This window comes from Stegodyphus dumicola, chromosome 3 (genome assembly GCF_044657685.1).
Source record: "Stegodyphus dumicola isolate Sdum_Otavi_A_Nest chromosome 3, ASM4465768v1".
In the NCBI taxonomy this organism is placed as follows: Eukaryota; Metazoa; Arthropoda; class Arachnida; order Araneae; family Eresidae; genus Stegodyphus; species Stegodyphus dumicola.
Window position 1 is genome coordinate 44,624,397 of NC_140770.1, and position 19,180 is coordinate 44,643,576.

Consider the following 19,180-nt stretch of genomic DNA (forward strand, 5'->3'; position numbering starts at 1 on the left):
GAAAAACTGGAAATGAGTTCACATGACACGAAATTACGTTATGAAGCAAAACTGGAATAATATGGAATAACAGAAGTTTAAGAAAAATGAATACAGATTGCCAAATGTAGATTTCTCATATGTACAAGTTAGTTCCCTTGTACATAAGATATTTTGCATTCTTAATCAGGTGGCTAATAAGGCTTTGCGAGTAAATGTCAGGCCATCGAGATCTCCAGGTAATGAATTTTGCTGTAAACTCACTTTAATTAGTAATAATTCACTTTTAACATAGAGCTGAAGGATTTTTCCTCTGAATCGGACACATATCCTCTATTTAGCCCATTCAGAGAAGCTTGTGCATTGATCATACGTCTAGTTCATACTTTCATATGTACCTTTACTTTCATATCTGACGGTCATATTTCTGATTGAGAATAGAAATATTTATGTTCACGACTCTGCTTAGATATTTATGGGTTTAGAATTCGAAGTTAAATGAAGCCTTGACTCATTACCGAGGAGAACTCAAGTCTGTTATTGGAGATTCCTGCTGTAATAATTCTGTACACCAGCTCAAGCGACCCATGTTTTTCGAGATGTGAATGAATCAAAAATCATTGGGTTCTTACATGAAGGTTCCTCTAATGAAGCCTTCTGTATACAATTTGTCGAGGGGCTAAATTTCTAGTAATGAGTATCAGATGTAATACATTCTTTCTGCAAAAGGCAATTACAGATAGATATTGATCATGATATGCAGAATTTTAATTCTGTGCCCTTATCCCTCAGCGTTAGCAATGGTTTCAGAATTTTTAAATTACTTACAAAAGAATAACTATATCGGTACAATAAGCTATTTTCCTTTTCCATAATTATCTAGCTCAATTCTAAACGGCTGACAGCTCTTCCATCTCAAATATTCTCCAAAATTATGCTTCCATGTCATAAAAAGACCTCTTAATTTAATTAACATTTAAATTATATTTCAATAGAAACTAGCGAGAAAACCTGCATTATACAAATCGTCTGCCACGCATTTGTGGACGACGAAAACTGTCTTTGATCATTTGATCCGAAGCTAAATTATATTGATGTCGACTAAGTCATCGAAAATAATATTTAATACATGTAAAGAAAATTTTGGTCACTGATGTATTTGAAAGTATCCATGTTTAATTATCTTGAAACAAGACAATTCCATACCACTGCCTGAAAATTTGCGGGAAAATTCCAGATTATACATATAGAACAGATTCTGGGCACTGCTGCGAAACAAAAGCTGGTCGTTTTGGTTATTAAGAATTTTTTCTTGGGTAAAACTGTGTTTTCGATTGTGTTGCTACTTATTTATTTGATAAATAGTTTACTTCACTCTAGAAATTTTTAATAAAAACGCTTTTATTTGTAACAGCATAAAGTGTTATGAGTATTTTATTAATTAAAATTATACTTCACGAAAATAGAGTAAAATATGCCTTTAGTTGAAGCTTTATTTCCTTTGATGCTTACGTCTGGTCAGCTTCGCTGCATAAACTCTTGCACAGTGTTTAAGATACATCTTGAGTAGAAATATGTATCAAAAAGCTCGAAAATAAGGCCTACCTGCCATTTCCGTGTTTCTGAATTAATTGAAAGGTAAGTTAACAACGTTTTGGTTGACAAGACACGTACACTTAGAGATCTTCAACATTCACTGTAAATTATAAAGTTTTGATTTACGTTTAAGAAGACAGTATATTGAGGTTCTTCTGTTTACTAAACGGAAGAACCTTAATATACTGTCTTCTTAGATGTAAATCAAAACTTTATAATTTCTTCTGTTTACAAAATCTAACAGCATGCAATAAGAAACAGGCTTATAGATTTTCTTGTACATATCCCTGAAATTTGAAGATTAAATTTTGAACTATGTTAATCACTATTTTATATTATTATAAATATTTTATGCTATGCTAATAATACTTTTGCAGTTGTCCTGAGTTAACTTATCTTTCTTATCCTTAAGTGCATTTATTTCTCGTTTTATTACGGCCTGCTTCAGTTTCAACAACAAATTATTTTTAGAAAAATTAAAATTATTTCCCAGATACTGATTATTACTTACATATGCTTATATTAAAAGATGCTTAAAATGCGGTGAATGGAGTAATAAAATACAGGAAATGACTTTTGAAGGAGCGCTTATTTGGGGAAGGAAAATGCTGAGTAGGCAAATCTAATTCCATTGTCATGGTGCAAAAACAGAAAGCGTGCCTTCCCACTCACAGACCACTTACAATTTAATCAAACATTCCAAACCCCCTTCCGTTACACACTACCTGAAGCCAAAAAATTTGAGAGCACGCGCCTCCCACCCTTTGTTGCCAGGGTAACCAGAAGGTGGCGTGGGTGGCACTGCCTCGCCTGAAATTCTGCTAGAACAGATCGGCAGTGAGAAGGTATGGCCACGGGCCGCCGGGACAGCAGCCCAGGGCGCCTGGCTCTGGCTCTCCCTTCCATCTGGAAGAAAGTGCGTTATCGATGGAGTCCTCACAGAGTTAATTCTGTGGACTTGGGAGCTTCCACTAGTTCTTTGTCTGAGGCAATTGTTTACCCATGGATAGCTCAACCCCCTCCTCCTCCTCCTGATGGCAGACCGAGAAGTCTATCTTGCCAACTTCCTGGACCACCTTTACGTGAGTCGAAAACTTTACTTTTAGCATTGCCAAAGCTTTTTAAGTTGATGAAGTGATTAAAAGATGTGTGTGAATAAGATGTTTTAAATTCTTATTAAATTTTTACCTTCCCTTACGAAATTTTTGCACTCGATACTGACATATTCAAGAGCTATTTGGATTAAATACGTTGGTATTTCTTACTTCGTTAAACTTTTTTCTGGGTTCAATCATTTAACCATTTAAGTTTTTGGCAATTTTGTGAAAAACTGTAATGCACAAAGTTTACAAGTATGTTTGTTTAGAATTAAGTTGCGTTATAATTAAATTTGGTAGTTATTTTGCTCCTTGAAGAACCGACATTCTGTCTCTTGAAATTCGCAGAACTTTTCTGTAATCCTGAAATCACTCTATCATATAATTTTAGCTAATTGGCAAGCTCTTTTTCATATATCATGTTTCATTTATTAGAAATTAGGAAATGGAATGGATAATATTAAAAATATAAATTAGTTTTCCTCTAAAACATTTTCTCTTTGTCTTTTTATTTACTCAAAGGATTAAAAAAATTCCTTGAAGGAATATAATGTGTTAGTACAATAAATAAAAATTGTGATTTTATGAAAAAAAAGATGATACTTGTTAATTGTTTTAAATTTCTGAAGTTCAGATCTTTAATAAATAAAGTATACAAACTCCAAAATTTTAAAATTTAAGACTGTTGAAAATCTCAGTTGTTATAAATAAGCTGAAAATAGCTGACAATTTAACTTAAGTCAATATTAAAACTATTATTAAGTTTACATCAGTTAATTTAATAAGACATATAATATGGGATGATTTCTTAGTTTTAATATGGCATATTGCATTTTTGAATCAATATGACTATTTTATTCTAGTTACGGTAAGAATTATGCTCCTTATTAAGTCCATTAATATAATCAGAAGTTTATCTATCGAAATATATAACTGCGTATTTTATGTATTGCAGTGTATGTTTATGCTTAAAGAAAACTACTTATGTATTAATGTTTCCTCATAAAAGTCCGAAACATTAAAATATGAAAGTTACATATGCATGTGAAATTTCTCACCGGAGATAAAATTTTAAATTATTAACGATATATTTAATAAGCAAACGCGGTAACAATTAAAGCTTTCAATTTCAAATTACACTTTAAAATGCAACATCTTTATATAGATGGAATTTAATTTTTTTTATTATTTACTTTTATATTTAATGTGTGATTCAGGCAAATAACTGTAAAATTTTTAATGAATGTAGTAAATTCTTATTGAATCCTGCAATATTACTTACTTCGCTATTTCGCTTGTAATAAAATAATTTTAGATAACGAATTAACATGAATCTGTATGTTTACATTCAGTATTTTGGATTAAAATTAAGCATGATGTGCATCAAAATAAGCACAAATATTAATCCTTGTTGTATTTATCACTTAATAAATGCAGTTCAATTCCAGTTTCTGTAAACGATTTCAAGATTTTGAGGAAAAATATCTATCTATATTTAAAAATAATCAAATATATTCTACCTTGCTTGATTATAATTATAACTGTTATTATTAAAAATATACATCAACTCTTAAAACTCCAGCTTAAAATCTTCTCAGCCTTTGTTTCCATAACAAAAGAAAAATAGCTATACAACACCACCAATGGACAAAGTAAATGAAAAGTAAATGTTACTCATAACAACGTGGTATTTTAAAAGTATATTTTAAATTCAAATGCAATATTTATTGCTTATCACTAAGTTGCATTGAGATAACATGAAAACTGACTATCAGCTTTTTCATTAATGTTTTTCAGCACCAACAAAATTGTTAGTGAAACATGTACTGTATGAACTGTGGATTGTGGACTCCACGCTTTGATATCATTATTATTAACAGCCTTCTCCATGAATATTATATTTTCTAAATAATACGTATGTGTAAATCTAAAGCAGAAAATTGAATAACAATCTGTGAGATTATAAAATCGCCGTATTTGGTCAGCGAGTTAAATTCCCAATATAACCTTGAAACAAAAATACTTCAAAGTTCAAATGTATTTTTTTTCCGCAGCCAAAAAGCAAATGTAATCATTGAAAAACTACAAAATGTGTTAGTTTTTTATTTATTCAAACTTCTTTTATATGCGATCAGAGAAAACGCCTGTAAAATAGGGGGATATTGGATATGACCCGTTTATCTCCTCACTCGAGTATGAATGGCTAAAATATAATTTTCTTTTATCTTCTTCATTGCATCTCTATTAGTCTTTACTTATTATATAATTTTATTTTTTTAACTTATGACGATGAAAGTGTGTCACATCTGACTGTGGTTTTGCTAACTCATATATACTAATCTGGTGCCAGTTAAATGAAAAAAATATTTTCTCAAGATTTAAAAATTTTAATTCCTCACCGAAGTATACTGAAGGCAAAAATCTTAACTTAAATAAAAAAATGAAAGTTTTCAAATTTTAAATTACGCCCAAAGGGGTATGTTTTCATTTACACACACATATGCGTGTTTTCCGATAGACAGTCTCTCGCTCGGGAGATACAAATATTTTTTTCCGTACAGTGCTGCCATTACTCACTTTGAAATCGTTGAGTTTGTTACTCAGAAATTCGTTAAAGGTTTAAAAAATATGGAATAGACAGTAAAACAAATTCCAAATTCTAAATTCGGGCTTCCAGGTGTTCATATTCGGGTGGAAGACAACATTATTCAAAATTTAATGTCTCTTACCATTGTTTTTTCACAATGCGAGAAACATATATACATTCCTGCAGTCTTCATTATTTAATTTCTTTAAATGTAATACAGGACGATAATATTTGGCGGCAACAATTTAAAAAGTCATTCAGGGCTTTTAGTGATTCAACGCAAAATGCCGTATTGAGACTAATAGCTCCTTTGGGCTAACTTCCCTTTGGGCTGATAAATTTAAATTTAAAATGTTCACTCATGATGAGTTCATATATCTCTAACTTTTAAATAGTAATTTATAAAAGTTACTTGAGTTCCTTGTTTGTTTCAAAACATCACTGTAATGTAAATAATTAGATAGAATTATAACAAAGGGATAAGTAATTCTGGAAATAAAAAACTGAATTACGGGTTAGATATTTAATTTCAAAATATTTAATCCAAAGAGGCAATTTGCCCAGCAGGGCTATTAATTTACTTTTGGCATTTTCGTTGATTCACTTTTCAAATTGTTGCCACCAAACATTATCGCCCTGTATTACATTTAAAGAAATTAAATAATGAAGAATTTGCATAAATGTATGCATGTTCTAGCATTTTGATAAAACAACGGTACTTAGAGCCATCCAATTTTGAATAACGTAATCCTCCTGCGCATATGGGTATCTGAAAGCCAAAATTTGAAATTTGGAATTTGTTTTATTATCGATTTCATATTTTGTAAAACTTTAACGAATTTTTGATTAACAAAATTGGAGGATTTCAAAGCGAGCCATGGCAACGCTGTACAAGAAAACATTTTTATCTCCAGCGCGCGAGACTATGTACCGCAAATTCTAAAGATAGTATGCTCATTTTAAAAATTTTTTGCGATATTTTTGTTGAAAGGAATTTTATAGTTTAAGTGCGAAAAACATGATATTTAATAAATATAGGTAACACACAAGATGTTAAAAAAACGCCCCTTTGGACGTAATTTAAAATCTAAAACCTTTCTGATTTTTTTTAAATTTAATTTATCATTATTCGAATTTAGTATAAATAATCATGACACGTCTAGGCGATATTGATCATGATTCGTTTTATTCTTTTAATGGAAAATGTTAATAAAATGTTCAAAGAGTTCGAGTAAAATATTCAAAGAAATCATAAAGAGAAGTTTTCAGTAAAATAGTCTTCGGATATGCAAGAGAAAATATTCTGTGGAACTAAAAGTGTAAGGCTCAAGAGATTAATCGTCCGGGACAGCTCATTTTATTTGCATGACATATGTGCACGTAATTGTCGCACTTATCTAATTAAAAGTCTACAGCTTTCATCGCTATAACGGCCCCAAGAGATCATGCATGTGTGCAAGCATAATAATTGTAGTGTTAAACAATAATTACAGCTAATGAAGAGTTCTGAATGGGGTGTTCCTCTAACACGTGCGTGCGAGATTATGGAGCACAAGTTTCAGGAATTCTCAAAGAATAAATATGAATTCAAAGCTTTCACATTCAAATATGGTTCAGTATGTTATGGGAAGCGGAAATTTGAACTTAAGTATTTTTTTAAGACCTATGAATAATTTAATTACTATAATCATGTGAGTATAAATACGCATTGCGTACATTTTTACATTTTCTGTATTACATATACACTGGAACCTATCATTAGAAGCCTTTTCCAAAGAGGATTGTCTCACAAAATGAACAGCACTCTAAGGACATGATTGAATTACAGCACCGAACGTCATGGATAGCTGTATCCTCTAAGCCGACCACCTCTATAGAATACCGACATCTTGTGAAACATTGGTTTTTATGAAGGATGCAAATTTATTTTATTAGTTCGTAGAAAGAAGCTAATTCTGAAAGTTGTTCTTAGTAATTCTCTATAATGAGCAGAATATTTCACAACACATCAATTTAGCAGATATAACAGAGAAGCGATTACGTAATTTGAATTATATCACTTAAATTAACGAAATTAACAAATCCGTTAAATCAAGTTTTTCTTGTAATGGTAATGATTAACGTTTTCCTGCTCGCTACGTATGCTTGCCGTGAAACGATATTTACAGTTAATGTTAAGAAATTGTTTTTTATATATATGTGCGGAAGCTAAAACGCAGAAAAATATGAAGAATGTAAAGAACACCATTTGCTGTTTAAATGTACTTTCGTTTATAATAGAATTTATGTTAAATAATAAGGCGTATGTCTATTTTATATTTGAATTTATCAGAAATGCAGAGTATGCATATTTTTGATTTTGCGTTAACATATTTGTTTTAAATGATGCGCCCTTATTTTTTTTTTTTTTTTATAAATAGACAATCTAATATATTATATACCTATGTACCTTCAGTTTTATTACATATATAGTATAAGCAACATTTTTAACCACCCCACTCTCTCTCTCTTTTTTTCTATCTATAAGGTGTCTTAAAAGGTCGTTGCCAAACTTTACATGCTGGTCTGTCGTACTATGACAGTCTGTCCGAGGAAATGCGAATGACGAGCATTAGAGAGCAGTGTTCTCAGATTTATGTGAGTGTGGGAAGTGACATGATTTCAGGCGAGCACGTTGCAGGAGAAGGAGGAATCGGTTTACTATTCCATTCCTTTATAGACATTTTGTGTTATATTTTGTGGAAAGCGTGTTGCTGAATCTGATGGTTGACGTTCCAGCAACTACAAGCCGAAATATCTGGTTTCAACATGATGGAGCACTTGCACATTGTAGCAGCACTATGCGGGAATACCTCGATAAGACATATCCTGATCGTTGGACTGGCAGAGGCGTACCAGTGGCATGGGCACTGCTATCCTCCGACCTAACTCCCTGGATTTCTACCTGTATTAATAAATGAAATCCATTGTGTACAAAACGACAGGAACATTGGACAGGATCGTGGGAGCAGCAGCATATGCCCGTGATATACGTACTCATTTTGAACAAGTCCGTGAATTCATATGTTGATGTTCTGAGCCATGCATTGTGGCGAATGAAAGAAGTTTTGAACGTTTTCCCTGATATAACCATTTTCTGTTGTTAACTTAACCTCTACTATTGTGAACACTGCCCTTTAGCGCTTGCTGTTCGCATTTTCGAACACAAGTTCCTATGTAAATCTTGTTTGTCGTGGTATGACAGACAAGCAATTTAAGTTGGGCAACCACTTTTTGGGACACCATGTATGCAAGCATGTACATACGTCGTTCAAAAACGATTTAACTTTATAGTAATCGTTGATCGTAGACATATGCTTCCAGTCACGAAAGTATTTCGTATATTACAAAGATTCTTTTTTGGTAGTTTTCAATTTGAAAAAGAAATTTTAATGAACTCTACAAAATGAAAAAAAAGGTTACGAAATAATTTTAAATGCTTTCATAAAGATGCGATTGAAATTAAAATAATAAAATTTAAATTAGGAAATCTTTGTGATATCAAAAACAGTTTTAAAAATACAGTAATCACTTGAAAAGTGCTTTCTCCTTATTTTAAAAGGAAAACATTTAAATATGTTAAAAAGGCCAAACATTATTAACAGATGTTTTTCTTTTGCTTTCTTAAAAATCCATGGCTTTATCTAAGCTAAACAGAAATTCTTAAGTTTATCATACTTACAAAAGCTCTTTTTCACGAACATGAATATAGATGTGATATAGAGTTTTTAAATCCAGAACTACAAGTTTTATGGAAAAGCTTTATCATTAGATAAAAACACTATCTGAGATACTAAGCTGGATAACTAAATAATGGAATATTTGATTCATTTGTAAGTAATAGAAGAAGAAATTATGATGACAACAAGATTATTACTCTAACATTAATCAAAACATTGTTTGCAATATTAGGAAAGAAAGTCTAATTCTACTAACAAAATTCAAGAAGCGATTAATCTTCTGTGTGTGATTATGGCAAAGCCTCGAGGGCTATATGCCTAAAGGTTGGGATGCCTTCGTGGAGGACTTTCTAAAGGAAATTGGCTCGTATACACGATACACATGGGGAAAACCACGAAAACGCCCATGCAGCCAGGCGTTCGCGGAATTCGAACCTCGGACCGAACTACCAGTGTTCATGGACTTTACCGCTCGGCCGCTGGTGGGCCGATTAATCTTGAATTTGTCAATAAAATACGAAAAAGCATAAACCTGATTGTATAAAGAAGCATTGGGGAATGTATTGTAAAGCCATTAGGTATTTTTGGAAGCAGGGGAAATGAAAAATGTGCAACGCCTTCGCCGGGAATCGAACCGCGGACCTCTCAATTACGCACTGAGCGTGAAGACCACTACACCAAGTAGGCTCGCTAAGAAGGCGGGAGAAATACCTTATAGTATTATGCTGAGCTATATATAAACTACTAATTATTCAACTTTTTTAATTCCTCGATCTTGAAACTTCAATAATTTTTATTTTAAATCCCTAGTTAGCGGTACATGACAGAATTTCTTTTATCTAAAATAGCTTCTTGCACTCATGTAAGATCATTTGATAGGCATATGGAAAATTTCAAATTTTTGGGTATATATTTAGCAAAATGTCAGATATCTGAAATCATGTTTGTTTGTATACTATATAATATACTGTAGTAATCTGAATAAGGAATAAAGCATCTTATACTATATAGATTTGCAACAGCTAGATTATGGACACGTTTGATTGAAATGAACTTAAAAGGATCTTGGGACATCTGTATTATGCGTACGTTTGAACGAAATGAACTCGAAAGAACAGAAGCTATTGCATTTAGTTCATCATTCAATTATTTATTAGAAAATTACTCTTTGTAAATTATAATTGGCAATATTTAAAATAACTTATTATCAAGAAAGGATAAAGCATTGATTGTACATAAAAATCGATACAGCTAAACATGTTGAGCAGCACATTGTTTTGAATTCACAAAAGAGGCCTCATTTCTTCAATACAACGTCTTCTAGAAGTGTTGCATGACAACCAACATATTATCGACATCTAGCAGATACAATGTCACCAGCCGATGTAAAGTGTCAAGCAGTTCACTTAAAAACTGCATTTTAAGACTTAATATTGTGTGATCTTATCCTCTTTGCTATCATAAAACAGATCTCACTAAGGAAACCTGGCGACTTCTCGCACAGGTGTGAATAACACGAACCCAGAAGAAGACCAAAATAATCCTTTATTATTTGTGAAATTCTTAACACAAATGCACGTACTTCGTGCTTATAATAACACCGACGGCTTACGGTGGAACTTAAAAGAATAATTTCACAATTAATTACAAGATAAAGATATAGTGATGGACTAATAATTTAACTTAAAGCTAACAAGGCTGACTCAACAACCTATTCGGAGATATGCTCATTAAATGCCAAAAAGGCGTATCAGCGACAAGAACCAACTAGTAACGTGTTTGAAAATCACACTCTCACTAGCGAAATCACACTCTGAATGAACTACAAGATTCGTCGGTTTAAATACTCTTTTCATATGACTTTAAATTTGTATCCTGGCGATGAAATGCAAGGGAATAATGAGAGGTTCCGGAAAGGTACCACACTTATAAAATAATTTGTTATGTAACATAAGGAAAACCCTGCATCTTTAGATAGGTAGAGTGAATACTTGAGCTTATAAATACGCCCATAAGAAAGCCTGCCATAATAAGCTGTGAGAAACTGAATACGAGTCTCTGAATGTGACTGGTGAATACAGATGACTTTTTGGAGGTATTTATAAGTTTTAATTCACACCTTAGTAGTTTTGAAAAGGCAGTTCTTCAGAAGCTTGTGGATATTACGTTTGAAACTCCACGTCGTCTCAGTACAACTGTATCTGGAAAATGGCAGTAATACCATGATTGTGAAAGATTACTTATCAAAGATGTTGTATTGAAAGCGTAAGGCCTATTTGGTGAATCCAAGACACTCACTTATCTAACCGGTGTCTGTTATATTTATTGCTGCTTACAAACGTGATATCTTGCTCTGAAATTTGGTATTGTTAGATTCCAAGCTCTGTATTTTAAGGGGAATTCTCAAAAGAAAAATAGCAAAGTATTGTTTTAACTCTTCTATTGGTATCCGATTTTGGCAATGTGAAATTGGAATAACTTCTGTTGCGACAAAAAGAAAAGCTACAAATTCTGTGTTTTATGCACAAACCATTTATTACTTTACTTAAAGGTAAAAATAATTTAATAGACTAAATTGTGAGAATACGAAAGAGTGATGAAGAATTACATTTTTATTGATTATATATTATCATATATAGAGTAAATATATACGTAGGTATCTAGTAAATAGACTACAAAAAATAAAACTGTGGCAAGTAATACGCAGCAAGCAGTTTTAGTTTTCTACATAACCGCCACCTGCATTGAATTTCTTGTTCCATTACGCATGAGAATTCCTATGCTTGTTGAATCTAAACCTTCAGGTTACTCTGTAAAGTCATTAGGTTATTTCGAAGCAGAAGATATAAAAACTGAGCAACGCCTTCGCCGGGAATCGATCCACGGACCTCTAGAATACGCGCCCATCGGCCTTCGTAGTGACGACTACACTACGAAGGCCTGCTAAGAAGGCGGGTAAATACCTTATATACTCCCCCCTTTTAAAGGGCGACTGGGGTTTTAGGGTACCCAATCGCCAAATTCTGGGTGTGGAGAATCATCATCCACGGCCCTTTACGTTCGGGGGTCACTGTAGAGACATTAGGTACTTTTCGAAGCAGGAGAGATGAAACAGGAGCAACGCCTTAGGCGGGAATCGAACCACGGACCTCTGGAATACGCGCCCATCGTACTGACTACTACATTACGAAGGCCTGCTAAAAAGGCGGGAGAAATACCTTATAACTCTTTTGCTTTAAAATTATATATTCAGGACATATTTTATACTTCCTCTTTCATGTGAACTCAAAATGTTTCAGTAAAGTGATTTTGTACGATGAACTTTAAAAAGGCGATATCGCAATCTACAGACTGAATTTACTACTTCATTAATTTATTCTTTTTCTCTTACAATTCTTCTTGCAACAAATATCTTAGAAATATTCCCTCTTTATATATAATATTTAAATAATATTATATATAATATTTAAATGTTATTTACAGTGCAAACAAAATGCAAGATAATACCAGGAATGTACTATATATTTTAACGTTGATAATTCCGTATGTCTTGATCATACGCCTATGATTTGTTTTATTTAGTCTCCTGCGCTACGTTACGTCCTTGAACGAGTTAAGTTCCTTTCAAATCCTCAACTTTGATATAGGAGTGCTTTCTTACAAGACAGAAAGTCTCTCATTTGCATCTATGTCGCCTTCTTACTTGGAGCTTTGATTAAACTCTTTGTTATTGTTACTTTGACTTCACTAATGAAGTCTTGAATGTGTTACTCAATGTGTCTGAATCTGATTACCTCAAATAATGAACGCTTAATAGAAAACTGATGTAATTAAAAGCTTTTTGTTTATTATGTTATTGAAAGTGCAAAATGCGTCAGCATTTCTTTATAAAGATAATGAAAGGATTACGTAAACGGAGCAAAAGTAACAGTAATAAGCAGACAGCCTAATTAACCAGAAGATGCAATTTAAATTCAACTTAAAGACAGATTAAAAGATGAATTGCAAACTTTAAATTCTGTTGATAACTTAATATATATATATGTAACAATATAATTTAGGTTTATGAAATAATACTATACAATTAATTTTCATATTTGAAAATTAAATTGATTATTAAATTCTGTAAACATATGGTATTTTTATTTTTGTATAGCTACTGATTCATCTTTAGCCTCTTTAGGCCTTTTTGATAATTTTTAGATAATTTTTTTTTGCATTTGTATATAATTTTTGCACTACAGGAGGGCCAAAACGTATCGGGAAAAGAAATGAATTTTATGAAACTTTAAAGGAACTTTAATTTAAAGCTGTTAAAAGTCTCAGGTAATTCATTGAAATGAAATATGTTTTTCTTCACTCATTAATCAACTTGGTTTAAGGCTTCAAAACAGTTTTCTCTTGACACGTTCTGTTTGAAGCGTTAAACAAAGGAGATTAAACAGATTTTTTATTGTTTTGGTTTCAATATGTACAAATTTTCCCGTTTCTAAAATTTTTCCTCTTTCAAATGAAAATTTATGTTTTCAATTTTGTAATTTTCTTTAATTTGCCTTTTACTAGTTTATTTTGGTACATGAAGAAAATAGGTTTAACCTCAAATATTTAATACGTCATTTTCTTTTTTGTTCCGATTTTCGAGATTTTGATTTACATATACTTATATCTTTATTATATGCGGCTTAAGTGTCTGTTTGTCGCCGATAGTTTATTGGTTGCTTGCGTAACTGTAATAGCCAATGGGGTGAAGTTGCCACGACATTCAAACAGTTCATATACACTGATACTATACATGCAGTTATCATTGTTTTAATCAAATTATCATGGTATTTAAGAACATTTAAATATTTTTAATTCATACAATTATTGCTTATTATGTATTGAACTATATTTACATATGAATTAGCTAGAAACTTGCAAACGTTGAGAAATTAAAGGAGACGAAACCAACTAACGAGTTGAGTGTAGTACATCTCATCAGATAGGTTTACCCAAACTCCTATGCTAAATATCCTTTCGAGTAAAGAGTTTAAAATTTTTCCCGATTTTATTCCGACATTGTATTTTAAACTGAATTTTGAGCTGAACGTAAATTGAGCGTGTCAGGGGGAACGTGAACAATTGTTTGCATTAGCAATCATCTGTTTATAATCAAATTATAATCATCAAATTATAATATCTATAACAGCGTCATTTCGTATGACCGCCGGGCTTTCTAGTATATATATATATATATATATATATTTGAATTTAACAAACATTCTCTATTCGTAAAAAGTAAATTTAAAGTTAATTAAATTTTAAATAATGCAATTGAATTACAAGTGATTTAAAATTACAAATTTTTTTGGAATTATATTCATAGATTTTGATTTTAGCTCTCTCTATATATAATTATAGATAAAGCAAGAAATTATCACTTAAAGAATAGGAAATAAAAAATAAAAATTATTCCGAAGCGAACATAGAAATATATTCAAAATATGACCCTAAAATTCATACAAAAACGAATAATATCAGCCTTTTTACACCATTAGAAGAGCAAACACACACGTACAATTTGAGATCTACGATCTGGCTTAATAAGCAATCTATTATTGTTACTGTTGAAATTAGAATATTAGTTCAATACAAACAGCAATTAAAAGTTTAAAACAAAACTTATATGTACTTCAGTATTGTTATATAATTTCGCTATCGATACTCGCGACATTAGATTTTAAAGATATTCGACAGCTTACGAAAGGAAAAAGTGACGGATCTAAAATTACTGTATATCAGTTAAAAATTAATGTTAATTACCTAAAACTGCTACAGTATATTATAGTACAAGTGAAGAAACTGATAGTTTCACTCACGTATGTGTCGGATTTGCGCAATGCTTATAGGGTCCCACAAAAGTTTCGTAAATATTATGGGGTCCCCACACCAAAAGGTTTAAGAAACCCTGCTGCACTAAACATAGCCAATTCGTGACCCATATCGGAGTTAGTAAAATTTATTATTGTTAACCGAATTTCTGAACTAGTGCGTATTTTCACACTGTTGATTGCCTTTGGACTATCTTCATGCAAAGACTATATTAACACCACACGAATTTTTAAATAAACGATTATGCCGCTACATATTCATAAATATTTACTAAACAGAGCATACTGTGAGACCCACTTTGTGTAGAATATGAAATCTATGCCAAACTCCTGCAAAAAGGAAGCAATTTGCCAAAAACACTCGGTGACCAAAATCGTCTTAGACGTAGAAAGAATACAATCAGACCAGCGTTTACAAATATTATTAAATGGCTCTTAAAAAGAGTATCATAACCGGTTTGGCTAATTGGTAAATAATATACCAAGATGTCTCTGCCTCTATTCAGTTTAAAGTTAACGGTGACTTGACAAGATGAATTGCATACATCTTTATGAGATATTTTTGACAGGTGAAAAATGGATGTTTGAAACTTAAGTGAAATATAGATTTATATAAATCGTGATAGTAAAGGAGCATCTCACGCAAACAAGAAACATTTTAAATTTTTCAAATTTGGTTCCGACAAAAGAGTTTATGAGATGACTACAACTACTTAACTATAAAATTGGCACTTAAGTTAAATATTACCTCCAATAATATAACTTACTATCATGTATCTAATGGCTTTAATAATATTTAAATTGCATAATTAAACTTCATAGTAATGATACAAAAGTGTCTAGATTCACCAGACAATTTTTACTTCTTTGTACAAAGTAAAGGAAGTATTATAATCCCGAAATAATTCGGGTATCATATTTCAATATTAAATCATTTTTACCTCTCTCGAAGCCATCTAAACGATATTTTTGCGTGATATTTGTACGTACACTCAGAATAAAGGACTATTTTTGCCAAAAGGGATCGTAAAATGGATTTAAAATGGATTCAGAATGGAATTTTTTCTTGACGTCTGTACATACGTATGCATGTACTCGTATCTCGCATTATTCAAGAACGAATAGCCGTAGAAAATTGAATTTTTGTATATGGGATTGTTATAACATGTCGTTATGCACCTCCCTTTTTCCTTGCAATCTGCTGCACCAATGATATATATATCTAATTCCCACTCTATTAAGGAGACTCATACACCTTAAAACCCACAAGATCTTCGAATATGTGACTGCAAGAATTGGGATACCTTATTTATTTTAAAAGCAATTACTTCCAACTTTTTACAGCTGACTACAAAATATAGCTGCTTTCTGAAATAGTGATCAGAAAGTTTGTGTTGCCACAAATATTTTTATAATTTAATCCTCTTTGTGACAAAATTATTCGTCATTTTTCCACCTTGCGCGCACAGTTTAGAACATTCTGTTGCATAATTTAATTCGATATTTAATATATAGCTTTTATAACTTTTGGAAACTACTGTGAACTAAAAATCATAAGAATTTCATGTTAAAGTTTTATTTTATTTGGAGTTAAATTTATAAAATGTATATTATTAAAAAAAATCTGCAGTGTTTTCGTGCATAAAATTTTTTAATATTAAAATATTCATCAGATTTTTGGTTCAGTTAGAAAATAGCGTCCATATAAAGAATTTCATCCAATTTCAAGTATATACCTTTAGCCATTTTAAAATATCATGCGCACAAGGTGGAAACTTGAAGAAAACTTTTGTCACAAAGCGGATAAATTACAAAAATATTTGTGGCAACACAAACTTTCTGGCTACTAGTTTCCAAAGCAGCTATATTATGTAGTCAGCTGTAAAACGTTGGAAGTAATAGCTTTTAAAATAAATAAAATATCCCAATTCTTGCAACAGTCACATATTTGAAGATCATAAGGGGTTTAAGGCGTATGAGTCCCCTTAACTGGCTTGGTGAGCTTAGTTTTCTTATTCTTATACGTTGGTAAATTGTTAATTTTTGTTTCAAAAGTGGCTGAATTGAAGTGGCTGAATTTCAAAAGTGGTAAATTGTTAATTTTTGTTTCAAAAGTGGCTGCAGTTAAGGTTTTTATGCCCTTCTTAGTTAATCTGCATGCAATAGCTGTAGAATTTAAAAATTTAAGTAGCGAGCCGCCATTTGTTTACGTTTGAAACTCAGTAGAACAGTTAATTCAGTTTCTGCATCTTCAGTATCTTTTTGCCGAGTGGGACTAAAAGTAATTTTTCAGTTTTCTTCTCCGAAAGTTAACTTTCAGTTTTCCTCTCTGAAAGTTATCCTTAAGTTTTCTTATCCGAAAAATCTGCCTTCTTTCCCGCTGGCCGAATTTCTTGTTTTTGCGTAAAAAACTCTAATTTTAACTCTGAATTTTTTAAATTGTTTTAACTGTATTTGGTTCTTATAGCTTTCTGTACTTTACAATTTTTAATTGGGAAGTTTTAAATCTTTATGTATTTTTGCTTTGCCGCGAAGTAAAAACTGGATTCATTGAATGAGAAATTTATCTGTAATGAAATTCGAGGAAATAAGTTTAAATAAAACGCAGTAAAAATTGCGTATAATTAAATAGGCCATAAAAGGAAGTCATGTTGGGTCAACATGAGATATTTTTATAATGCTCTCTAAGATTACGTTTCGGTTCATAGCTAAGATTTGCAAAGTTAGAAATACGCCACAAATAAATATCTTTCATTCCTTTTGGACATATTCATATTAAATTTAAGCATTCCGTCTCAGTGTATTACTTTTTGCGTCTAATATTTGTTAAGAAGGACTATTTGAAGAGAGGTATCAGTAGTCTAGAAGAGTTTGAGGAAAGCAAATATGTCTGATAATACATGGAATAAATTTATAAACTTAACAAGCTACATTACATGAGATATAATATTACAGTAAATTGGAATGCACTCGTTCAAATTCAAAATCAAGTATAATCCAGCCTTAGATAGCCGTCGATTTTATAGAAAGTTCTTTTTAAAATGAGAGTAAATTGTTCAAGGATTATTTTCGAGACGCAACAATTAAAATACCTTTGCTCCTTGAAACACGCAGGGGCTGTTCCATATTCTTAGAATATGGTAAGTGTTTCTGATTCTTTTAAGGAAGAAAGCCACCTGCGCTCGGCTCCTTTCAAAGTATTAAAGAGAACGAACGGTAAATCTTTAAATATGTGCATGAAACAGTATACGTTTTAAAGTTTTAATAATTTTTTTGCTTAATCTGCTGTAATCAAGCCCACGCAACCAAGAAATATGTATTCATTCAACACTTATTGTTTTAGATTTATAATAAGCTTTAGAAAACTGGTGTTAAGTGAATATCTAAAGAACCAAAACCTAAAATACTTATTGATGACTGCCATTTGTAATTCAAGGGCTTTAGAATAACGAACAGACTTAAAATCTACTAATTCTCGCAATGAGGAGCCTCAACAACAATCCAAGCTCCAAAAGCCAGTCAAGTACGAGACATTATTTTCAAGATATCAATTCCGTAATTTAACCTCTTGCGAAATTTGAGACTATGAGGCGTAATTTGACACAACTTTTCGGTTAAACGTTGCATAAAGCTATTGCTCATGGTATTAGCCTGATATTAGAAATACATACAATATAATACAATAGGAGATACAATAAAATATCTTCTTTGCAGTGCTATCCGATGAATGCTGCATTTCAGGTTACATTTCTGACCGTGGTCATAGTAAATGTAAAATCATGAAGGAAGCTTTCAACAGGCTTGAACTTCACATAGATGAAGCATAATTTTGAATACAGTAGTACATATGCAAATCATGTAAGCCAATAATGTCAAACAAAAGCATTACATAATGCTAAAAGAGTAAGTTGCATTTAAATTATGTGTTTGCGCGCTGTCCCTTTATTCTGGAAGCTTAAATATATATCGTCAAGAAAAATAGTAATCATTTGATCAAATTTCTGAGTTTGGCAGAAGAAGAACTGTAGCTTACAGAGAGTACGAATTATACTTCCTAAAATTCTGTACCTCCGATAGATGAAACCAAGTCATAGTGATATGAAAGTGAAACCGATGAGTGCAGGAGGAATGGTTTGATAGATGATAACGATTGTATACCATTCTTTCGATATCCACTGAAAGAATTGAAGGCATGCTGTGATTATAGCCGTACTATATCGCACAAGAACCTTGAGAACTTTAACGCAAGGATTGATGTTATTCAACAGTCTATGTCAGTGCGTACCATTCGTCGTTGTTTGTGAGTAGCATAAGTAAACTTTACAGTCGGAT

The 19,180-nt window shown here is 31.8% G+C and overlaps 1 protein-coding gene across 3 annotated transcripts in view; it reads left to right on the forward strand.

Moving 5' to 3' along the window:
• The window catches only part of LOC118198837 (ankyrin repeat and fibronectin type-III domain-containing protein 1-like), a 1,134,269-nt gene that overhangs the window by 607,613 nt on the left and 507,476 nt on the right, over positions 1–19,180 (forward strand). The window contains exon 1 of one of the 3 annotated variants that reach the window (XM_085812823.1): positions 2,410–2,657. The exons of the other annotated variants lie outside the window; for them this stretch is intronic. Coding sequence (XP_085668949.1) covers positions 2,423–2,657 — 235 coding nt within the window. The 5' untranslated portion in view covers positions 2,410–2,422. Of the gene's footprint in view, positions 1–2,409; positions 2,658–19,180 lie in introns of those variants that run through there. 3 annotated transcript variants of the gene reach the window in all.